This window comes from Ruditapes philippinarum, unplaced genomic scaffold (assembly GCF_026571515.1).
Source record: "Ruditapes philippinarum isolate M1 unplaced genomic scaffold, ASM2657151v2 ctg2198_1_1_1_1, whole genome shotgun sequence".
NCBI lineage: Eukaryota > Metazoa > Mollusca > Bivalvia > Venerida > Veneridae > Ruditapes > Ruditapes philippinarum.
Window position 1 is genome coordinate 80,535 of NW_026860985.1, and position 25,788 is coordinate 106,322.

Sequence of the window (25,788 nt, forward strand, 5' to 3'; positions counted from 1 at the left end):
TAATATTATTTAGTTTCATTACGTATAGATATATTTTGACACATGAGATGTAAATTAATGTTCCACGATAGTATAATCTTAAATGTGCAAGTTAAAAGGTAGTTTTAGTTCTAGTAGATAAATCTTTGTTCTGAGTTAACAAGAATACTTAAAAGACATTTAAATTTCTATCCAGTCAAACAAACGGTAAGAGGTTTTCATATAAATTTAATTTTTGTTGAAAACATCTGCTAAAGGCTTAAAATCTAACTGATGATATGCTTACTTTGTGAACGGTGAGGACTCTCTTGGGATATGTACGACGGTACTGACTGCGAAGGCCTTTCAGCAAATGATACTGGTGGTTCATTTGCTGTATTTGGTGGTACGTGTACCAAATACATAGTGTCACCTGCGACATGTTTGGGTAATTCTGAAGGATAGTTAGAAGAGGGTGATTTCTGTACCCGCTTTCGATATGGTTTATCCCGATCACGACCTAAATAAAAGAAAATATACAACCTGTTTATATTTCATCATAATCTTAATATATATATTCATTTTCACCTACTACTGTCTAATCGCTAAATCAAGTTGATACTTTTGCAAAAATGATATACTCTGCATTCACATAAGTATTTCATACACCTATAATTAAATTGTCTTGTGTATAATTTATAGACTTTGTTTTTGGAATTCGTACGTTTATAAACCCCGTTATAGGTACAAAGTGGTCGGGGAGCTTCCACAGTGTACCTTACAATGTAAAGCAATACATTAAAAAGTTCACAATCACATACAATTTCATTTGATAATTATTTTCTATAATACTATAAATACTAATATATGAATACTATATGCAACAAGCCTTAAGAATAACGTATAAAAACATGAAAATTTTAAAATGGTTTTCAATATTCAAACAATTGTTCATTGTTCAAGTAGAGTGAGTTCAGATAATTTCTTGTTATTTACTTTTGAATATTTTGACAAAGGCCCATTCTCAGTAATAATTGGATGAAAAAAACTTCCTTTTAATAGTTCCTTCACTGTTGTAAACTGACAATATTTATGACAGTTTCTACAACAAATAACTTTGATTTCAATTAAGCCACTTTAATGTATATACTTTACTTCTTGTCTAATATGTTAATTTAGTTAAAAAGTGACATAATCAGAACCACAACTTGTGTACAAATTGAACATTTCTAGAGAAAGAATAATGACAAATACAGAATATTACAATCTTTACAATTAGAAATGTTTTCATTCAAGTTTGATTTTTACAGAAACAAGTTATGTACTATTTAAGTGGTATAAAATTGTTAGAGGAAACAAAAGCCATATGAATAAACTCAATAAAGAGTTTGGTGTCGACTTTGAGTGTATTAAAACTAAAAAAAGTTCCTTTTTTAGAATGGACGAGATAAGGGAAGATGGAATTCTGCTTATACTTTACTCTTTTAGATTTATTAAAATTATAAATAATAAAATAATCAATAATTAAAAGATTAATTCGAGATATACTTCTCAGTCTTATTCTTCTCTTATATATATGAAATTTTGCATTCAAATTTTTTATTATTTGGTTTGTAACACTGTCCAGATGAGTGTTACCGAATAGAATATAAAAGAGGCTCATATTATTGACATTAATGCTACATTTTCTTAAGTAAATAATTGGTCGCAAGAATTATATCATTCATTCTAAATTGGAACCATAATACTTTTTGATCTTTGTTAATTTTATATGTATTGAATTGGTTTGAAAGTTAGGATCAATTTGACCAGATATTTCATTCAATAAAATCCATTTTTGTAATGTTCTGATAATTTTAATCATATTATCATAGATAGAGCGGCATCCGTTTTATATTTGATGATTGTTAATATAGTTTGTGGGATAGGGAGATTATTTTTGTTTTTCTGCTAAGTATTGTACATTTAATTCTGGTAGATATAAATGGTCTGCTGCTAAAATAATCCTTTAATCCTACTATACAAGATATGTTTGTAAAACATGTATGTCCCCTATCGGCAGCCAATTAATCATGTGGCCAGGTTAGTGTGACTGACTTTGACCTTTTCACCAAAAATTCAATAAAGGTTATCTACTGGTCATGCCTAGTCACTAGGTCATTGTGACCGTAACGGTTTTGTGCATAAATTTGATTACAAAGTGATCACAAATCTTACCAAATAATGTATGCATAAATTTTATCTTGTCGTGTAGGCCTACTTAATAATATATTTTTTATTGTATTATTTGTTGGAAACTGTTTTTACATACAAGGTCAATGTCACTTTAACTCTTAAATCAATCGGGGTTATCTATTAGTTAATACCAATGCATCAGTGAAGTTTGAAGGTAAAGGGCCCATAGGTTTTTGATATAGTGATAAAAAAACCGGTTTTCCTTTGAAGTCAATATGACCGATTGACCCCCAAAATCATTTGAGGTCATCTTCTGACCACATGCAATGCAATTGTGTAGTTTGGAGGTCAAGGATTGATGGGTTGTCGAGTTATTGACATTAACATTTGACCCCTTGATCCCAAACACATTAGGGGTCCTCTCCTATGCAGTTTGAGGACAAAAGGCCAAAGGGTTTTTTAAGGTATTGATCGGAAACTGTTTTTACCTTCATGGTCAATATGATCATTGCTTTTGACCCCGTAACACCAAAATCAACATGCTAATACCAATGCATCTACAAAGTGCGAGGGCAAAAAGCCCATGGGTTGTCCAGTTATTGATCGGAAACCGTTTTTGTGAAGGTCAAAGTCCCGTGAGTTGTTGAGTTATGAATTAGAAACCATTTTAAACATTCAAGATGAATTTTTGTTTGTTTGTTTGGATTTTTACGACACGTCAACACATAACTGGCCATATCGTGCCGAATGCTATAATAGGCTTAAAATGTTATGTAAAACTTTGTAAATGACAATGAAAATGAGCCAATTAGATCCTAGAATACAGGTTTATCTCTTTCAAAAAATCAATGATGTTTTTTGATGGAATTGTATAAAAGAGTTCTTTGAGTGAATTTACACAATAAAATCTATAACGGGCCTGTGAAAAATCATGACATTCAAGAAAAAAATGCTTGACAGTAAAATTTTTATTACAAGCAACACAGAAGGGGCATTGTCATTCGTGAGAGGATAAGAGTGGGTAATTTTAGTGTGTCCCATTCGGCATCGAAAAGAACTGTTTGATCATGGCGGTTTGACAGAGATAGAGATGGTGACACATCAAGAGATGGGTTTATATCGTGAAATTTTTTTAAAAACGGCATTGTCCGAATTTGCTTTCCATTCAGATGATACGAGTTAATTTATAGCCGGTCTAAAATAAGTCAGTTTTTTGAAAATTTAATGATTGTTTAGCTAAAGCACCTAATTTTTCATTTCCTCGTATACCTACATGAATTGGAATCCAAAATAATTTAACAGATTTTGTTTTAAGTATATCATAAAATCGTAAAAGAAGTTTCCTTATCATGATATTGTCAGATTTTTTATTTTTAATGGATTTTAAAACAGAAAGCGAGTCAGAAATTATCACAAATTATCATGGGTATGCTGTACTACGTATGACAATGCTTAAACTATAGCTTTCACTTCAGCAGTAAAAATTGATGCATTATCTGGTATCCTCATACTAGATGTTAATTTCTTTTCAAACACAGCCGCACCTACTTTGCAACCTTCTTTTGAACCATCCGTATAAATGCGTATACAATCTTCTCATTCTTCCTTAATTGCTAGAAACTACTCTTTGAAATGTTCAGGTGAATTTGATGACCTTTTTCATATTTGAAAGGTTAATATTTATTATCAGGGAATTATAAGTCCAAGGTGGAATATCCTCATCGTCATTTTGAAGGATACTGTTTGGATTAATTTTAAGTTTATCTAAATCATCTTTTAAATGAAGGCCTAATGGTTTAAATTCCATTGGTTTGTTAACAAATTTTTCGGTATAACTTGGTTTGAAAATATTTTTAGCTGGATTTTACTATTAGATGAAATTCTAGTTGCATATTGAAGTGATAGCTTTTTTCGACGAAAATGAAGCGATGGTTCCCCAGCTTCAGCATATATACTTTCTACAGGTGTAGAGCGAAAAGCACCTAAAGCTAAACGTAAACCCTGGTGATGTATGGTATCTATTATTTGAAGATATGATTTTCTTGCAGACCCATATGCTACAGAAGCATAATCTAATTTTGATCGGATAAGACTTTTGTATAATTTCAGTAATGTGGAAGAATTTGATCCCAAATTTTTACTTGATAAAACCTTCAGTAACTTTAAAGCTTTAAGGCATTTTTTTTCAAATGTGGTATGAAAGAAAGTTTTTTATCAAATATAATTCCTAAAATCTTAGCTTCTTCAACAACTGAAATTTTAGAACCAGATATGTAAAGTTCAAGGTCATTATGCACTGTTTCCGCAATCGACAAAAATGAACACATTGAGTTTTTTACTTTGACAATTTAAAACCATTTTCTATTGCCCACTTTTGAATTTTATCTAAATTTTGTTGAAGTTGCCTTCAATTGTTCTCGTACTTTTCGATCGATAGAGAACAATCTATGCCTGGTGTAAGAGCGCTAGCAATATTGTTTATTTTCAGGCCAAAAAGTGTAACAGAAAGTATGCTTCCTTAAGAAACACCTTGTTCTTGTTGGTGGTTCTCAGAAAAAAGTTGAACCAAGGCTTACTTTAAAGTGCCAAACGTTTAGAAATCCAGAAATGAAAAGAGGAAGTCTGCCTTTAAGTCCAGCATCCTTTAGATCTTTTAGGATACTAGTACCATATTTCCAAGTAGTATCGTAAGCCTTCTCAAGATCAAAGAAAATTGATACCAGGTGTTGTTTATTTACTAAGGCTTCTGTAATAAAAGTTTCAAGTCGTACAAGATGATCGTTTGTACTTCGCTGTAAACGAAAACCTGACTAAAAATTAGTGATAATTCCATTATTTTCTAGATACCAAACTAACCGATTATTTATCATTCTTTCGAATGTTTTGTAGAGACAGCTTGATAGAGAAATTGGACGATAGTTTGTAGGGTCAGTTGAATCTTTTCCAGGTTTAGGGATAGGAATAACTAACACATTTTTCCAAGTGTTGGGAAATGTTCCAGAAGTTTGAAGAAGAGTTCTTTTCAAAAGTTTTAGCCAACATTTCTGCAATATCCGTTTTTTTTTTGTTTTGTCACATTGGCCATCACCAGTTTTTAAGTGAACTCTTCTTATACTTACCACTTATATTTCCCAGACTTCCCTAATAGGAGTCTTTCAATTAATATTTGAATCATATGCTTGCCATGAGTGGCGTTTAGGTTGACGAATTGATCTTCTAGCTATTCTATAATTTTCAAGGTTTTCTGTTGTAGGGCGATGTTCAAACTTTTTAAGTGAAGCTTTACGTATACGAACGTTTTTTTACATTCATCGTTAAACCATGTTTTTTTTTTATTTTGCTACTTTTATTATTTTTTGTTAATGGAATAACTTTGCATGCAATCGTATGTAATGCTGAATAGACATTTCAGCTGCATCAGCAGAAGTGAAATAAAATTCATTTTTTGTTAGATCAATAGAACAGAGCCTAGTAAATGTTTCCCAATCTGCTTTCTTAAATTTAAAAATTTGACGTCTTTCATCTGGTATAGTCATTTGATGGTAGTAACAATGGATAATGATCATGCCGTACTGGTCATCTTAAACTTTCCAATCGAAGTCCAAGTATATAGCAGAGTGGACAATCGAGAGGACGATATAAGAAAACGTACCTGTAGCTGGATGTAAATATGTAGGTGACCGATTGTTTAATATACAAAACTGGAAGTTATCTATCAATTTTTCAGTTATATTACCCTTGTTATTTGTAGATATACTGCCCTCCATAGGATTATGAGCATTAAAGTCGCCTAAGAATAGGAAAGGTGGTGGTAATTGTCAATCAATACTCTCAAGTTCATCACTTGTTACCGTTATATTTGGAGGAAGATAGAGAGAACAAATTGTTAGAGGTCGATGTAAGGTCACATGCACTGCTATAGCTTGTAATTTTGTGCTATGTTTTAGTTCTTTTCTTTTTGAGGAACGCAATTTGCGATATCAATGCTTGTATCACCTGATGTTCTGGCGTTACATGAGAAGAGAATTTGTTGTTTTGAGGGGCATTTTGTTGATTTGTTGACGTTGGTTGAATGTTATTGTGGTGATCTTAATTGATCAGAGTTTATTGGTTGTAATTAGTTGTTTTGGTTGTTGAGTTATATCTATTTGGTAAGATATACTTCGTTGCAATTGGTTGATTTTGTCTGGTAAAGATTATATCAATTGATAATATGTTTTGAGAATATATGTAAAGAATGTTATGCTATACTATGAAGTCAAATCAAGTATGAAGACAATACACCAAGAACTTAAAATTAAAATGTTTCAAGTTTGCGGAAGGCAACTGCCAACATGACTGTAACATAAGTTCTATTTTTTTCTTCAAAAAAGAAAAGATCTAAAATTAGCCTGACCATTTGTTTATCATGCAATTGATTATAAATGAAGTATTCCATTTAAAGAATTAGAAACTTTTTTGGATTAGGTACGCATGTGAACACATGTCAGCCTCAATATTTTTATATATATTATTATCATATTATATATTCATATTACAAATAATGATCTTATCTTTGCCCTCTTTATGTCAATGACTTGAAACATTATCTCGGCAAGTTCTGTTTATCTGACTCAACTCAACAAGTACTGTTACCTGTGAATCCCCATGAAAACATGATTCCTCTTAACTCATACTATGTCCTTTCAATAAACAACATACACTGTAACACTATTTAATAATGTATTATATTAAAGAGCGCTTTGACGATCAGTGTGTTGTATGTAATACATTCATATATTCAATCATAACATGTAACAATGCATGGTCACTATGATAAATGTATCAAAACATATATATTCATTTTAACACATTCATAGAGATTCAGAGAATAAAATCATCATACAAAATATATCACATCTAGGTTGTTAAAATTTAAACAGTAATGCTAAACACTTTTCTTGCCAATTTTTATTTTTTTAACCTGATAATTACTCACCAATCGTCTAAATCTGAATGCCCTTATACTACAAATAGCTTAAGTACGAAACCTTCGTGCAAAATGTAAACAATAGGATACTATATTCGGCCAATGAAAAATAATTTTCCTCGTATTCCCTTTCCTCTCAACAGAGGAAAATCATATTTCCTCTTAACACAAACCATATCCTTACAATGAACAACAGACAGTGTAACACTATATAATTATGTATTAATTAATGTATTATATGTAAGGACATTTCGACGACCAGAATAAATTGAAAGAAAGGGAAACTAAAAACTGGCAAATATCAACAATGTACCAAATCAAAACAATGACATTCTATTAATATTAGATTTTTTTATAGTCTTAAAGAGAGAAAAACGGCTAAACGCCCTTTCAATGACCCAACGACCATGTCTCTTAAACATATGTTCTTAATTTTTGCCACAGATATGGAACAAAACTTTTATTAAACTAATTCCTAAGTCAACTATTAGTGACCCAAAAGAAGCAGTCTTATCGGGGTATAGCAAAAACACCAGTTATATAAAAAATATAATGTACATTAATAAATAAAAGACTAAATGCATGGTGTTTTGAAAAAAAAAATCTGAGGGTCAGAATGGGCTTAGACCAGGTCGGAGTACGGTAGATCACGTTCAATCTTTAACCAGTATTATTGATACTGGAAAAAACAACGTCTGTCAATTTTCTGTGCCTTTATAGACTTTTAAAAGGCATTTGACTCAATAAATAGAGAGTTTTATACATTGCATTGTATAAACTTGGTTTTCACAATCAACTGATAAATGCTATAAAGTCAATTTATCATTATGTACTCTACTCTGTTAAACTGATTTGTTTTATGTGAACACCGGAATTTAACAGGGTAAGGATTCACCTTTACTATTTAACCTGTATATTAATGATCTGGCCTTTAACATTAAAGCCACAGGCAGTGGGGTTGATATTGACGGTGAAAACGTACCAATTCTGTTATATGCCGATGTAATGTTACTTATAGCAGAAAGTGAAAATGATCTTTAAAGTATGTTAAATGTTCTTCATAACTGGTGCATTACAAATCCTAAGAATGTTAACCCACTTAAATCAAACATTCTTCACTTTAGATTTCCATCTTTAACTTGGTCAGGTTAGGTATTTTCTAGATAGTACATATATATATATAGGAACACATAAACGTTATTTAGTTTTCTCCTATTCAATATTGTTAAAACAGGTTTATATATCCTACTTAATCAATGTCTGAGAGGGCATCAAAACCATTGTTTAGAATTTGTGCTTCTCGAATCAAGTCGACAGCACCCCCCCCCCTCCCAGACGAAAAGTCGAGAATCAACAAGTTAAAATGGCGTGGGCGCGGAGCGAAAACACGCTAATTAACGAGGGCATGGGTCGAAGTTTAATAAATAAAACTTGGCACAGCGGGGGCGCGGAGCGAGATTTAAGAATTAAAACGGCGGGGTCGCAGTACGAAAACACGCTAAAAAGTGGGGGCGCGGGGCGATTTTTATAAAACTTCGCCGCGCGTCCCTGCTAATTAGCGTGTTTTTTTCCCGCGACCCCGCCAGGCGAAAGATTGATAATTAACAAGTAAAACTGGCGGGTGCACCGGATAAAAATACGTTCATTAGCGGGGCCCTAATTAGCGAGTTTTGCTCCGGGCCACGCCGTTTTATTTCTTTAATCTCTTTCACTTCGCCCCGCGACCTCGGTAATATGCATGTTTTCGATCCGCGCCCCCGCCATTTTAACTTGATAATTCTCGCTTGATTTGGTCGCGGGGCGAAAACACGAATGGCATATATCAGCCACCATAGACAGGTCAATGAAAATTCAATTCTAGCGAATATAATATTTAATACTACTCTTGTCAGCAACTTATAGCATATCACTTGAGCAAAATATTATGCAATCTGTACCGTGAAGTGAAAGCATATAGCAACGTCAAAAAACAAGGGAAGTTACTCCATTTTACCATATGTCTAATTAAATCAGATTTACTTCCCCTAACATATAACACTCAAAGCATTCAACATCGATATTTCCAAAAATATCGTATTAGCCATTCTACCATTTTGTGTAATATTTAGCCTCTGTAGGGCCAAAACGGTGCTGATTTCCGTAGCGGGACAATTAATATTCAATCTGCATGATCTAAGATATCTTCAAAACCCTGTAAAAAGGATAAAAAGGAGGAATAAACAATCACAATTCTCCAGCTCAAATAACTGTTTTTAAGTATTTACACCTAGAGAACTAAGATGCTAAAACTTAAAAAACATAAAATCTCGGCAATTTATGATTATGTTCTGAAGCGAACCAGTAAATACTCATTTTTCTAATTTGTTTTTCAATCAAAGCAAAGATTTCTAGTGATTTACCCCAATCATCATTGGCAACGTTTTTAGACAGATAATCTGCTTTTCTCATTAAGGGAACAAGGTATCCAATTTTTTTCAAGCGAAATAAAGTAAAATACACATAATTTTAAAATGTCTAATAAAATATCTTGTCATTGGTTGTTCATGAAACTTTAGTGACTATTGAAACAACACCCTGATTATCTGAAAACCATTTTACTCGCTGATTCATTAGCACATGCGTTATTGGTCGAAGTGTAATGTGTACAGAGCAATTATATTAAACAAATATATAATATTTTTTCTTTGGGCTTCCTGGCGTTTGATTAGATAGAAATGATTATGAAATTATCATATATCATAAAGAATCAGTTTGAACTGATACAATTAAACACACTATTAAATTCTCAAAAGTCAAAATATATTAAATATGTTAAAGATTTAACAATACGACATAATTCAACACTATAGATATCAAGCTGCAACCAGATAATTTCCTATAGTCCAGAAACTACCTCTCCAACTATGAAGCGAGGCTTCTGTTAAGATACATAAAAGAAATATTACCTGCTGGTAGGGATTTACAACAAGTTCCAACTATATTTTATCTATACAAAGCCTATTCGTGTAAACTCTACCTCTGGATTTTTAATACTTATATGTTACCATGTTACCCGGACTCAAATGCAATTTCATAACTTTGATATAGTGACTCTAAATCCGTGAAGCTAGGCTTCAATTGGATATAAATACTTTTGGCCAATTATTCGTCTTACCTAAGCTAGGTTTCTATTAGGTTGGCGAAATATATGACTTGTATGAAGTAAGGCTTCAATTACATAGCATACTCTAATCTCGATGAATACTTCTACAGACTGCCTAATTTTGACTCCGGTCGCCTTATTAATACCTGTTGAGATTATCACTTAAGGTATTAGCACCCTAATGCATTACCTCCGCTTTAAAGAGTATTCAAATAGGCTAGAACTACTGTTAACTACATTGAAAATGAGGGGCCGCGGGTTCAATCCCCAGAAGGGTCAACTTTTTTTTCTTTCCTTTTTTCTTTTAACATTTTTTATGTATCTCTCATGTCCCATTTGGAAAGAAAAAATTGTTTAATTTAGATTTTTTAATTTATATAGGTATTTATTGGCTAAATTATGCTAAATCTAGTAATAAATATGGTACCTGATATTTTCAAAGTGTAATAAAATCAAAACTAGACGGTAAAAGTATTTCATATTTTACAAGATCAACCAATATACCTTTTTAAAAATTTAGGGAAACTTTGAAAACAGGCACTCATTTGGGTAAATTTTAAGAATTTTTTAAATTAGGCTTTCTAAGTAGAAAAATGGTCACACATGTGGTAAAAATGGGTGGGGGTAGGGGTAACATTTTTATACAGATTTTTCTAAATTTTAAGTAGAAACCATAATTTTGCTTATGTGGATTGTTAGCTGAATGGTACCATTTGTTTCTTACCAAAATTAATGGAAAACATTTTTCATTAGAATGTTATTGCAGATTATTTAAAGGTTCCGCATTTCTAAAAAAGGACCCTCATAACATCCTAGCATGAAGTTCAGAAAAGTGGCCATAACTTGATTTCCGTACGGTAAACTTTGTTTAGATATTGCATACAGGTGTACTTTAAGGTATACATCTGACCTATGATGTCAATTTTTTAGTTTCTGATAGTGCCCATTAGGGTCCTAATACCTTAAGCATGTCTTTATTTTCATTTGCTGCTCAAAATAATCATTATCGCTCAGACGTTAATTACATAATATGATATCAAACGTTTATTGACGTTTATTGAAAATACGTATACCAAACGTATATTCTAAAGTACCTAAACTAAGATATATCGCGCAATATAAACAAATAACGTAATAGTTAAGTAACAGTTAAATTATTTCAGTAAATGATAATCTTCATTCAAAACAAAAAAGTAAATGTCTTAACGTTACAGAAGTACAGAGTACAATGCATAAATTTCCCTCCAAATAGAGGATTTCTGACTTTCTTCTGGTGACCATTGATTATTTGAAACACCGTTTATAGTATTTACTTCATAACCAGCAAATCATAGTGACGAGGCGTCACTGGAAACTACTCTTGATCAGATCTGAGACTGGAAAATGTTCCGGGAAATATCATTATCTAACTTTTCAATGTAAAACATGATTTGCGCAATACTTTCCTAAGAAAGACAAATGTAAGAATTCTATGATTGAGACTGTAAAATGTCAATACTAAAACAACAGGCCATTATCTGTGACATATTACAATAGTCAAAGAGAGGACATGACCTTCTAAAATAGCTTGCTACTTTCCTTACTAGCACACGGTTGTGTACTTTCAAATCATGCAATACCTGAGAAGCAGTTAACATAGCCCTATCTATTCTTTCATCAGAAACCATGATAATTACATCTCGACAATTCAAAATGGCCTCTAAAATTTGTATAGTATGTGTTGGGCGCCAAACACATTTATTTGCATTTGGAATAAATTCTGATAATAACAGATCCTTAATTATCTCATGACTAAGCAACAGTGTTGTCTCATAATCACACGCACAACCGAAACCATCGTATAAAAATGTTAATACTAATTCATTTTTCCTCACTTTTCCATTTTGCAATTAAAGAGTAAACATGTAACACGCATTCGATAAGCCAAACGGTTAAACAAAAAAACATATAAAAACTCACTTGACCATCATCACCAACCCAATTAGTGCGGTTCAAAAATTGCAATAAAATGATAAGCAGCAGTAATATCAAATTTTATCATATAAATCATCTTTGCAAATACGATAAAGCTATCCTTAAATCTTCAAATTTTACCGACTGTTGTGTTGTCCATTGTTTATACGATGACTTAATATCAATCTCTCTTTACCATTATTTTGAATGGATACAGTTAATGGATTAACAACTCGTGGAGGACTATAAATGCGTACAATAAGAGATATATCTAACAAATCTTTAATTGCAGATGAAACAAATTCTCGTTCAGACAAAGCAGATCTATAATTGTTTTTTACAAAATGTAATTGTAGGTGTTGTAGGTGTTGAATAAAATGGAATTTTGTAACTAAACTTCAATACATCAAAAATAAAATCAGATGCACCTATTTCGCGCCAAAATTAAATATCTTTCTCAGTCTACCTCTAAAAAATAAATATCATTTTGACCTCTTCGTATTTTGGGGAAGCCTGGATTAAAAATAAAATCAAGTATATTTTACTTTTACCCCAATTTAAATTTTTTTGACTGATGTCGGGTTTCCGATGATTTGGCTAAGAAAGGACAGTTTCTGAGGAAGTGTCCGAATTCCCCACAAGCGCAACATTGTCCTGTAGCGGCCGAGCCATAGTTCTCGGAAACATTGTAGAAACGTGGTCCTCTAAGACAGTGGCGAAAAAGACTCCCTCTTTCGAATCTGCCGGAAGCAAACCTTAAAGATGAACCATAAAGCCAAAGGTCATAACGTACTTGAAGTGAAGAAACTTGATTGCTCACATAATTTCTGACTGTGCCCTAGCCTGCAGTACTTGTGTCTGCTATTTTTATATGTTTGTTCCGATCTTGTATTAAGTTGATAACCTCTTCTCACAGTTCACAACTATACTGATATTATACGGACCTTTTTTTATTTGCCCACTTAGCCTACTTAAATTTTTGTCAATGCTGCTATTTGGTTCGTACTGTAGTGTGTGTGTCTTTCAAATTTGCACGTTAATTCTTTTAATTGATTTTCATTTATTAACTTCTGAAGATAAAGATCTTGATTTGCCTTGTATTTTATCTCTTAAGGTTTGAAAATTTTGCCTCTGGGAACAAAGTTAATCCAAAACAAGCTTTACTTGATTCTGGAAACAATTCTGCTAAGAAATCAAGACTACGTAGTGAATTGTCCAAGTTTTCCTCTGACATTACAAGAACAAGTAAGGACACAGTAAAATTAAGCTGATTATGCCTGGTCAATTGTCCAAAGCTAAATTCCCAATACTACAAATGACTGTAGAACGAAAAAAAAAACAAGAATAAAAAACAACAAGGCAAAGGCAACGTTCACAGGACGCGGCCCCCGACACACTCAAACATAAGGGTGAAAGGAGTGGGACATGAAACCTTCGCACAAACACTATACAATAGAATACTACATTGGGCCAATAGAAAATGATTTTCCTCTTACTCATTTTTGCTCAACCGAGGGTATTATATGAATTTTCCAAGAACACCTGATGTGTGCAATAATAAATTACACAAAAATAGCGATTGGTATCTTTGGAAGGGTTTATATATTTTACACTATTAAGTGTTGAGAATTGAGTACCGCTCATGCCGATGCTAGAGGGGCATGAGGGATGTTGCACTTATTCATTATCCCTCATGTACAGACTCAATCAAACCGAGTCTGCAGTTTTCATGTTATTTTGTGGTGATTAATACTTCCGAGGGATCACTTTATTTCTAGATTATTGAACACGATAAAGTACTTAAATAAAAAAATAATATGTTTTGTTTTAGTAATATTAATAAATACTGTTTTTAAAACTGATGCTTGAATAGTGAAACAAAAGAGCATGTAGGTTGATAGTTACCGTACTCGGAGTAGATCTGCACAGTATTTACAGACTCATGTAGCCTTAAAAAACCTCGATCGCTACTCTGTCCCGTTCTTCAAATCGCCACTTTGGTCTTTAAATACTACGCAGTCCTGTTTTTCGTTCAGTAACTATTAACTATTACAAAAGTTTAGCTTTTGCTTTGTTATCAATATAATCTCGTGAAGTTCTGTTTCTATTTTCTGTGTTAACTTAACAAGTATATGTACCTGACCCTATAACATAACGAAAACCCACGAAAAACATGAGAATTTTTAAATAAAACCCGATTGAATGGTTAATATTATTGTGTGGGACCAAACACAGATATGATTTGACCATCTGATACTTATACGACACTTATACGACACTATACACCTAATTCTGTTATCACATCGCCGAAATGGATAAACATTCTTTTATACATATATTAATTAACATTTAAAGGATAAGAAGATAAGGACAATAACATGTAATCAATAATGAAAGCTTACATCTAGATGTCAAAGTCCTTTGGATACATCTTCCTCTTGGTTGACTCATCCCTGTGTCAACTTCACTAAACGACGTGTTTGTGGACATCTTTTCAGTCTGCAAAAATAGTGTTTAAATTTAGAAAAGACTACTTTTAAAAGGTCTGTAGTATGTTTAACTTAGTATATTTTATGAAGAGCAAATGATCATTGATTTCAACACGCTCAGACCAATCTCAGTCCGATTTTAATAATATTCAACACCACCTTTCGTTCGTCCACTTAAACGTCAAAAGCATTCGTAATAAACTTGACTTAATTTAAGAACTTCATGACTTTGATATACTGGCCACCTCAGAAGCTTGGTCCGAATATACCTACCGAAGATCTCGCTTTCACATACTTATGGAGGAGTTATAGTATATATCAAAAATAATTTACATTACATCAGAAGACGTGATCTTGAACTTAACTTTCTTGAAAGTATCTCGTTTGAACTTATTCTCGAAAACAATAAAAATATTCTTCTTTTGGAGTTTTTTATCGAGCACCCAACTTGTATACAATTTACAACGGTCTTGTTGAAGACTCAGTTGCTCTTGCTGTAGATACTAATATAACATATATAATTATAACATGAGATTTTAACTATAATGCCTTAAACAATATATCAAATAGAAAAAATTCACCACATTTTACTGAAAATTCTGAGTCAAAAAAAAAACTTGATAGTTGTCATCAACAAAAAGAACATATTCCATTCTTTTGTTGGTGAACATTTCTTAGACCAAGATTCGCGATATCACATTCCTATTTACTGTTTTTTGAAATTAAAAAAAATGTAATCAAAAATCATTCCCAAGGTTTTATTGGGAATATAAGTGCGGTGATTTTGAAAAAATAAGAAATGATATACAGGCTACTAACTTGAACAATTGCTTTGATACTGACATAAACATATATATTTACAAAATGACAGATAAATTATTAGATATTGCCATAGATTGTATTCCTAATAAGATGATATACGTTATATATATGATATATCATATGTTCGCCCTTCAGATGTCTCATGGATGACACGCACTATCCGAAGTCATATACGAATAAGAAAACGATTATATAAAAAAAGATAAACTAAAACAAACAACAACTCATTTGCGAAAAAATTCAGACAATTTAGAAATTACTAATCAGAGAAACAATATCCAATTTCTATTGTAATATGGCATATAAACTTAAAAAACAATCATTCTCTAAGGATTGGTGGACAACTTTAAAAACATTTATTTCATCTTCAACCAGTCAAATAATACCCCCAACTTTAGAGCAACATAATCAAATTACATTTTCAAACGAAGAGAAAGCAAATCTCCTAAATGAATACTTCCTACAGCAAACACAAGTCGATAACTCAGACAAAGTTGTCTCTGATCTTGGTCCTCCATTGAATGACAATATACTATCTGACTTGGTTCTTACTCCAGACGAAACACAATCAGATCACTTTAAATCGACAAAACGTCTGGGCCTGATGGAATCAGTAATATTATTTTTAAAGAAGCTCCTCAAAAACTTTCTGTTCCCTTCTGTAAATTATCCAAAGTTGTATCATGCCTTATTCTTGGGAAGAACTGTAATTTTCAAAAACGGCGATCTATCCTTACCCAGTAACGTTCGTCCTATTTCACCATGGAGAAAGTATTTGAACGACTTATATTTAAACATCTCTTTAACCATTTGCAGGAGAACAATTTCCTTACTCCAGTTTATTCAGGATTTACACCAGGCGATTCAACAGTCAATCAATTAATGTCTATATACGATACACTTTGCAAAGCCCTTGATTACGGGCTAAAAGTACGGGTTATGTTCTTTGACATAAGTTAAGCTTTCGACAAGGTTTGGCATAAGGGTTTTCTCATTAAATTGAAACAAGCTGGAATTTCTGGAAAGATTTTTACTTGGTTTTTCGAATATTTAAGCGATAGACAACAACGTGTTGTCCTTTCTTACTCTAAATCGTCGATTGGTTATCTTTCAGCTGGTGTTCCCCAAGGCTAAATTCTTGGTCCTCTTCTCTTTCTCGTATTTAGGGGGCGTAAGGGATGTTGCACTTATTCATTATCCCTCATGTACAGACTCGATCAAACCGAGTCTGCAATTCGTATGTAATTTTGTTGTGAATAATGCTTCCGAGGGATCACTTTGTTTCCAGAGTTTTATTAACGATATTGTTAAAGATATACGACCTTGTATTTATTTATACGCTGATGTCACTAGTCTTTATCTTGTGGTTGAAAAGCCTCAACAGCTGCTACCACATTTACAGTCGGATATAGACAGAATTTCATTATGGACAGATACATGGCTTGTTTCATTTAATCATTATAAATCTGAATCTTTGTTAGTCTCTAGAAAGAGATATCCAAATCAACATCCAGAGCTACAAATGAATAATCAGACTATTACTGAAGTTTCTTACCACAAACATCTTGGAATTTTAATTTCAAATAACTGCACATGGCACTCACACATAGATTATAATTATAACAAATAAAGCATGAAATATGGTAAATATTATGAGAAAACTTAAATTTCGTCTAAATAGAAAATCATTAGAGACAATTTACACTTCTTTCATTCGTTGATTACTTGAATATGCTGATGTTTTATGGGGAAATGCTGCAAATTGTGAATTAGAGGAATTAAACAAAATCCAAAACGAATTTTCTCGTATCGCTTCCGGATGTACAAGACTTGTTTCACTCATAAATCTTTCAAATGAAATAAACTGGGGATATCTCGAAGAAAGACGATATATTCATAGAATGATCCTCCTTTTTAAAATTCAAAACGGACTAGCTCCAGTTTATCTTTTCTCAATTCTCCCAACAACAACTTATGATAGGTACAACCTAAGAAATATTGACAACATACCAGGTATATATGCCAGAACAACACTTTATTTTAACTCATTTTTTTCGACTGCAATAAGGGAATGGAATAATCTTCCACACGATGTCCGCAACTTCCAACTCTTTCATCATTCAAACACAATTTTTAGAAAAACAAATAACACACGCCTAACTATTATTTTTCTGGTGAAAGAAAACTTCAAGTTCTTCATACTAGACTTCGAACAAAGTGTAGTTCTTTAGACTACCATTTGTTTTTGAAAAACATAGCTGCATCACCTTTATGTCTTTGTGCCCAAAAAGAAAATTAATTTTTATTTCTTCTTCGAGTGTACACAATTTGTTACAGCTCGACAGAAGTTATTTCGCAATTTGAATAATGTTGACATTGATTTAAATGTTCTATTTTATGGCAACCCAGACCTTTCTGACCAAGCTAATGACGTTATGTTTTCACACGCACACACATCCACCAAGGGACAAAAAGATACATTTCACACCCAAACACTTAATCATTATATTTCTATACTTGAGACACCTCAATATTCATATTTTTCCCCTTCTTCACTACCTTTTCATCTTTCTGTGTTCTTCTCAAATACTGTTTAAACATGTATTAATATAAATATTAATTCGAACCAATAATACAATTATTCTAAATGTAATCGATAGATCATATACTATGTTTCTTAGAGCATTTAAATACATATCAGATTCTGTGTTTTCATTTTTCTAATATAAACTAATGATTTTTGTTTTATATTTTATTCGTCTCAGATTATTAAGTATGTAATTATTTATTTATTCTTTTCTTTAGTAAGTAATTGGAATACAAAGAAAAGAATAAAGATCAACAAGGCAAAGGCAACGTTCACATGACGCAGCCCCACCCCCTCCCCACCGACACACCCAAGTAGGGCACCTAGAATGTACCAAACGAAACCCCGGAGTGGACACAAGAATATTTAAGAATATTTGAATAACTCTGTGTATATTGTTAATTGTAACATGTATATATATTCTGAGAAATAAAATATGTTTAAAATAAACTAATGACCCCAGGGCTTTTATTTGAACAAACTGATAGAAATTCACTAGAAGATGTTCCATGCTGAATATCTCAGCTCGAAGTATTTGGGGTTTTTAAAAGAAGATTTTTTTATACATATAAGGAAAATCAATGACCCACCTGGCTTTTATTTGAACAAAAGTGGAAGACACTCACTAGACAATGTTTCATGCTTAATATATAAGCTCTAGCTATTTGGGTTTTCTAAAAGAATAGTTTTTAAGTTTTTCTATATACATAAAAGGAAAATCAATGACCCCAAGGCCGGGTCTAATTTTGACCCAACGGCTTTATTTGAACAAACGTTGTCGACACTCACTATAAAATGTTTCATGCCTAATATCTAGGCGCTAGCTTTTTTGAATTTTTCAAGTTTTTACTATATACATATAAGAAAATCAATGACCACCCAGGGAGGGGCCAATTTTGACCCAACGGCTTTTATTTGAACAAACGTTGTAGATAGTCACTAGAAAATGTTTCATGTTTTATATCTAACCTCTAGCAATTTGGGCTTTTAAAAAAAATACTTTTAAAAGTTTTTATTATATACATATAAGGAAAATCAATGACCCCCCAGGATTTTGACCCTAGGACTTATTGGTAGACAACAATTACAAGATGTTTTATGCTAAATATCAAAGCCCTAGTTCGTTTTGTTTATAACTCTCAATATTAATATAACAATTCGATGTAGTAAGTTTGCATTCATTTTAAATATTCGTCTGTTATTGTGTATATGTAACTGCAATCTTTATACGTCACACAGAACATTGAAAAATGCAAAAAGTTTTTAATGATTTACCCCGTTTGCGTCGTCTAAGTTTAGGTAACCTGTTTAAACTGGTCATAATTTTTATTTGTTTGGGTCGTCTGACGAAACAAATAATGGTAGCGAAATGTCAGACCCTGATGTTCTTATTTGCAAATGCCGAAAGAAGTCCAAACTCCTCGAAGCAGTTACTTCCCTTCATATGTACATTAACGCCGGAAAAAATTAAGAGGAGATCACTGCGTAAAGATTGTCAAATGACAGGCGCATTAATTTTTGTAACGAAAAATATTTCCCGATTGGTCGAAGATTTCTAATATTGTGTTATTCTTATAGATATACATGCTTATATTCAGCTCCATGATTATTTACTTCAGTGTTAAACAACAGGTTTACCGTGAACAAAATATATCGAAATTAATAAGGGTTACAAACTCTTATTAAGAATAATCTGGTATTATTCTGGCTGCTATCTTTAAACTCCCTGTGGTCGAGGGGTATACACGCTCGCTTTAGGAGCGAGAGGTCCGGAGTTCAAATTCCAGTTCAGGCTACCCATGTTGTTGTTTTTTTTTTGTTTTTTTTTTGTTTCTTTATACATTGAATTGAATATTAGTGTTGCAATTAGTTTCATAGCCAATTTATTATAGTTTTAACACAGGAAACAGAATTTGGTGACACTTTGCAAACAAATTGGTTTATAATCTCAAAACCTTCACCTTTCTCAGAGCAGATATATCTTTGTCTCTGACATTCTGAGACCCAAACAAATTCAGCGCCTTCTGTGCTTTTATTTTAACATTGATCACAGTTACTTAAGCATCAAAATTAGAATTTCTGAAAAACGATTGAAAACAAAGTCGGTTAAATTCATTTAATCTTAATCATACAGTTCTGAACCTAGAAACCACTTATTATTTCATTTTAAGTTTGGGCAAAAACTATTTTAAAAGTTTAAAGCTCTTACCTTTAAAAATCATTTACAAACTGTATTCATGTTGACGTACTTGCTTTTGGTTACATTCTTGGATGAGTTTAACTGTACTGTAAATAAGACGTTAAGCTGGAAACGTTGTGACCCGTGAGTATAGTTATTTTACCACATCTTGTTACATTTAACAATCAAACTCATGTTAATACTTTTTAAAAGAACAAAACATGTAAAGTTATTCAACCCGACAATCATTAAAAATGTTGCAGGAGATTAAGCTTTGTTGAAAAACCTAATAATCGCAACTTTTCGGCCCTTTCCGTCAGTCTGCGTATTTAATCGTCAATAAGAGTGACTTAAGCGCTTAATTGAGAATTCCAAAAATAGATATTGGAAAAATGATAGAAAACGAAAGTGATACATTTCATGACTTTGAAATCTTCAATTTGTAAGTTCGTTGCTTTATCCCATGTTTAAAATGTAAACCCTTGAACCATAGAAATTTTTGTTTAAAAACACCGATAAATGTTCAATAATCATGTGTCTTTGGAAACCTGCGACCGAAATGGAACAAAAACAGTAATTTTAGTAATGCGAATGTCTCCGGATTTACATGTAACCGTTTTTACATTTTTTATAAACATTCAAACAAAAAACCTTTGTGAATTAATTCCTAACATTTATTTAAATTCTCATGAAGATCTCCGAAATGTCATAAGACACTTACACAACTAGTACTGGGCATGTGCATTTTAACCGGGAAGTAAATAGTAAACCTCGCATATAAGCGTACCACGTGACGTTATTTACACAAAGCGTTACTCGTGTGTTTCAATAATAAGATACCATAAACTAAATAAAAGGAATCGGGTTTTAAATACCAAAATATAAATGTTATCTCTTTTAATTCAAGACACGTAAAACAAAATTAAGTTAAGGACTTGAAATTATTGCAACGAGTGCATTTAAAGTATAATTACAATTATGTCGAGGTTCTTTCTTGAAAAATGAAGAACTAAGCCGAACAATAAATAAATTAAGAACTTTTTTACTTGGCAGATAAATTGAACGGAAATGGTAAGGAGATTCGACAATTATCAATAGTTATTGCACATATACACATACATGTATGTATCAACAAATCAAACTATCAACACACTATGTTGATTTTAATACTAAAGTGTCACGTTAGATATATCATACTGAATGAGTCCGCTTTGTATCATTCGAACTGATTAAAGGAATATGAAACTACTAGGCAGTAATGTTAACCATAATGAGACAATATAGATAACGCAGTATTTGGCTTCCTCAGATCGGTAAAATTATGATTGAAACTATGTCTGACAATCGTAATCACTTTAATGATCAACATTATTTTTGTCCAATCACATTGTAGTGTTTTTCAAATTTCTGCTAAGTCTAACTTTGGTTAATGTGTACTAACTAAATAAAATTTACTTAATCTGTTGTCTAACCAGTCTAACAAATTTCAATAATGCATTATATTAGGGAGGAGTTAGAGGTGTAAAATTGTAAAATATCTAGGTTAGCAAAACAATGCCAACGTTAAAAAAATTAGGCGAGGTCAGGTGTTTCTAAATGTGAGGATACAATCATTTAGTTTATTACATAGATAATAAATGTGGGGCACACAGAGACAAATGATTACATAGTAACTTTTTTATATCCGTTTAACTCTTAGAAAAATGTCTGTTATAAATTGCTGACTCTTTTAAACTTTATACATGTATTTTCCAAAAAAAGTAACCAAAACATTATTTTCTTTCAATTGATAGGAATGAACTGCATTAACAATCCTTTATATTATGAATACAATGATTACATTTTTGGCTGGAAAACTCATTGAAAATGGACCCCTTCCACCTGTAAACCTAATATTGAACTGTTTTTCAAATGAGCAAATCAATAGGGATTTTAAATATTGGTGAATAACTTGAAGCTTATAACGAATTTGTATCAATTTATAATCTCTAATGTATTTTTCTCACATTTTCCATTTACAATGTTCGAGGGTTGATCAATATATTCATGGACTCTATTAATAACTTAATAATAAATCAAGATATTATAAAGAATGTATAGGTTAGGCGACCAATTATTTTTGTTAATGCGTATTATTAAAAATTCACCTATTTAATGATCAACATTATTTTTTCAACCAAAAACAAGGTATTTCTCTAAATCACCGATAGCTCCGCCCTTTCCCTCTATAAGATGTCTACACCTTGTCAAGTTTCTAACATGTCACATTCAGATAAGCTAAATAAATGGCCCTTTTACATATAATCAGGCACATTTTTTACTGAAATGTCACAGAATTTATACCTTTATCTACAGTAAGACTATCGTGTTTCTATAAATATCTGAAACAAAAACAACGAGGAAGGAAAACAATGCAATTAGGTAAAAAATGGAGTTAATGAAATGTGTACATCCTTTAAAATAAATGGAAAATGTGAGCAAAATACATTAGAGATAATTTGTTTTAAATTCAAGTTATTCACTAACATTTACAATCCCTTTTGATTTGCTCTTTTGAAAAACAGTTCATTTTTTTACTATGTGTCAATTTTGGTTTAAAGGTGGAGGGGGTCCATTTTCAATGGGTTTTCCAGCCAAAAAATGTAATCATTGTATCCTTAATATCAAGGATTGTTAATGCAGTTCATTTCTATCAAGTGAAAGAAAAATTTTTTTGGTTACTTTTTCTAGAAAATATAAAGTTAAAACAGTCAGCAATTTATAACAGACATTTTTCTTAGAGTTAAAAGGGTATAAAAAAATTACTATGTAATCATTTGTCCCTACGTGCCCCACATGTATTATCTATGTAATAAATCAATTGATTGTATCCTCACATTAAGAAAGCCTAATTTTTTAACGTTGGCATTGTTTTGCTAACCTATATATCTTATAATTCAGAGTGCAAACAACACCTCTAACTCCTCCCTAATAATGATCAACATTATTTTTTGTCCAATCACATTGTAGTATTTTTCAAATTTCTACTTAGTCTAACTTTGGTTAATGTGTACTAGCCAAATAAAATTCACTTAATCTGTCGTCTAACCGCAGTCTAACAAATTTCAATAATGCATTATATTAGGGAGGAGTTAGAGGTATGGTTTACACTCTGATTTGTAAAATGTCAAGGTTAGCAAAACAATGCCAACATAAAAAAAATTAGTCGAGGTCAGGTGTTTCTAAATGTGAGGATGCAATCAATTGATTTATTACATAGATAATACATGTTGGGCACGCAGAGACAAATGATTACATAGTAACTTTTTTATATCCTTTTAATTCTAAGTAAAATGTCTGTTATAAATTGCTGACTGTTTTAAACTTTATATTTTCCAAAACATATTTTTTTTCACTTGATAGGAATGAACTGCATTAACAATCATTGATATTAAGAATACATTGATTACATTTTTCGGCTGGAAAACTGATTGTTAATGGACCCGTCCACCTGTAAACCTAAATTGATACACATAAAAATACAAAAATGAACTGTTTTACTGTAGATAAAGGTATAAATTCTGTGACATTTCAGTAAAAAATGTGCCTGATTATTTATTGATCGGGCCATTTATTTAGCATATCTAAATGTGATATGTTAGAAACTTGACAAGGTGTAGACATCTTGTAGAGCAAAAGGGCGGAGCTATCGGTGATTTAGTGAAATGCCTTGTTTTTGGTTGAAAAAATAATGTTGATCATTAAATAGGTTAATGTTTAATAATATGTATTAACAAAAATAATTGGTCGCCTGCCTGCGGCAGGCTTGACCAATTATTTTTGTTAATACATATTATTAAACACTAACCTATACATACTTCAACAACAGTTTTAGACAGGAACCCAATTTTTTTGGAATTTCCATATTCTTTTTTTAGATTTGGATTTTCCAACGAAATTTCCTTGTTTTGTTACTAAAATTAGCTAGAGTAATATTCAAGGTTTTTTATAAACTTTTTTTTATAGATTTATAGCACAATTATTTTTGTATATAATTTAAATTAGACTACACTATGAAATTTAAGTTAAATAAAAGTTCTGCAGCATGAAGAATATACTATTTTTGAAAAAAACTGGAATTCCACTTAGTGTTAAATTATGAAATGATTATTTTACCTGCGTGCAATTTTTAAGACTGACAAGTAAAGTCTATAAAAACATTTCTTGTATTGTAACGGACGTTTTACAAAAGCTCGTTGTGTTTATAAGACTCAATATAAATATAACAATTCGATGTAGTAAGCTTGAGTTCATTTTGAATATTCGTCTGTAATTGTTTTATATCTAACTGAAATCTTTATACGTCACACTTAACATTGAAAAATGCAAAAAGTTTTTAATAATTTACCCGGTTCGCGTCGTCTAAGTTTAGATAACCTGTTTAAACTGGTCATAATTTTTTTAACATTGATTTCAGTAACTTAAGCATTAAAATCAGAATTTCTGAAAAACGATTGAAAACAAAGTCGGTTAAATTCATTAAATCTTAACTATACAGTTATGAAATTAGAAAGCACTTACTATTTTATTCTAAGTTTGGGCAATAACTATTTTAAAAATTTAAAGCACTTACCTTTAAAAATCATTTACAAACTGTATCCATGTTGACGTACTTGCTTTTGGTTTCATTCTTGGATGAGTTTAACTGTACTATAATGGAAACGTTGTGACCCGTGAGTATAGTTATTTTACCACATCTTGTTACATTTAACAATCAAACTCATATAAATACTTTTTAAAAGAACAAAACATGTAAAGTTATTCAACCCGACAAAAAGGAGATAAAAACCTAATAATCGCAACTTTTCGGCCCTTTTCGTCAGTCTGCGTATATAATCGTCAATAAGAGTTGCTTAATTTAGAATTCTAAAAATAGATATTGGAAAAATTATAGAAAACGACAGTGATCCATTTCATGACTTTGAAAGTTCGTTGCTTAATCCCATGGTTTAAATGTAAACCCATGAACCATAGAAATATTTCAAAACACTGATAAATGTTCAATAATCATGTTTCTTTGGAAACCTGCATTCCAAATGGAACAAGCACAGTAATTTTAGTAATTAGAATGTTTCCTGTATTTACATGTAACCATTTTTACATTTTTTATAAACATTCAAACAAAAAATCTTTCTGAATTACATGAATTAATTCCTAAAATTTATGTAAATTCTCATGAAGATATCCGACATGTCATAAGACACTTACACAACTGAAACTGGGCATGTGCATTTTAACCGGGTAGTAAATAGTAAACCTCGCATATAAGCGTACCACTTGACGTTATTTACAAAGGAAATTATCACAGTGTGTTTCAATAATAAGATAAAAAAGAATCGGTTTTTAAATACCAATATATAAATGTTATGTCTTTTAATTCAAGACACGTAAAACAAAATTAAGTTAAGGAATTGAAATATAGAATTTAATGCTTTTTCTGTAAAATAACATATTTTAAATTTAGTTTCCAACGAG

The 25,788-nt window shown here is 31.6% G+C and overlaps 1 protein-coding gene across 5 annotated transcripts in view; it reads right to left on the reverse strand.

Moving 5' to 3' along the window:
• Window positions 1-25,499, reverse strand: part of LOC132714131 (uncharacterized) — a 42,982-nt gene extending 17,483 nt beyond the window's left edge. Inside the window, exons 1-4 of one of the 5 annotated variants that reach the window (XM_060696901.1) lie at window positions 24,887-25,499; window positions 20,305-20,381; window positions 14,600-14,696; window positions 266-478 (exon numbers count right to left, since the gene is read on the reverse strand). In XM_060696901.1, the coding sequence (XP_060552884.1) occupies window positions 266-478; window positions 14,600-14,687 (301 nt within the window). In that variant the 5' untranslated portion in view covers window positions 14,688-14,696; window positions 20,305-20,381; window positions 24,887-25,499. Of the gene's footprint in view, window positions 1-265; window positions 479-14,599; window positions 14,697-20,304; window positions 20,666-24,886 lie in introns of those variants that run through there. The other 4 variants (XM_060696903.1, XM_060696900.1, XM_060696899.1 and 1 more) reach the window with 4 other exon arrangements.
• Between the last annotated feature and the right edge of the window lie 289 nt (window positions 25,500-25,788).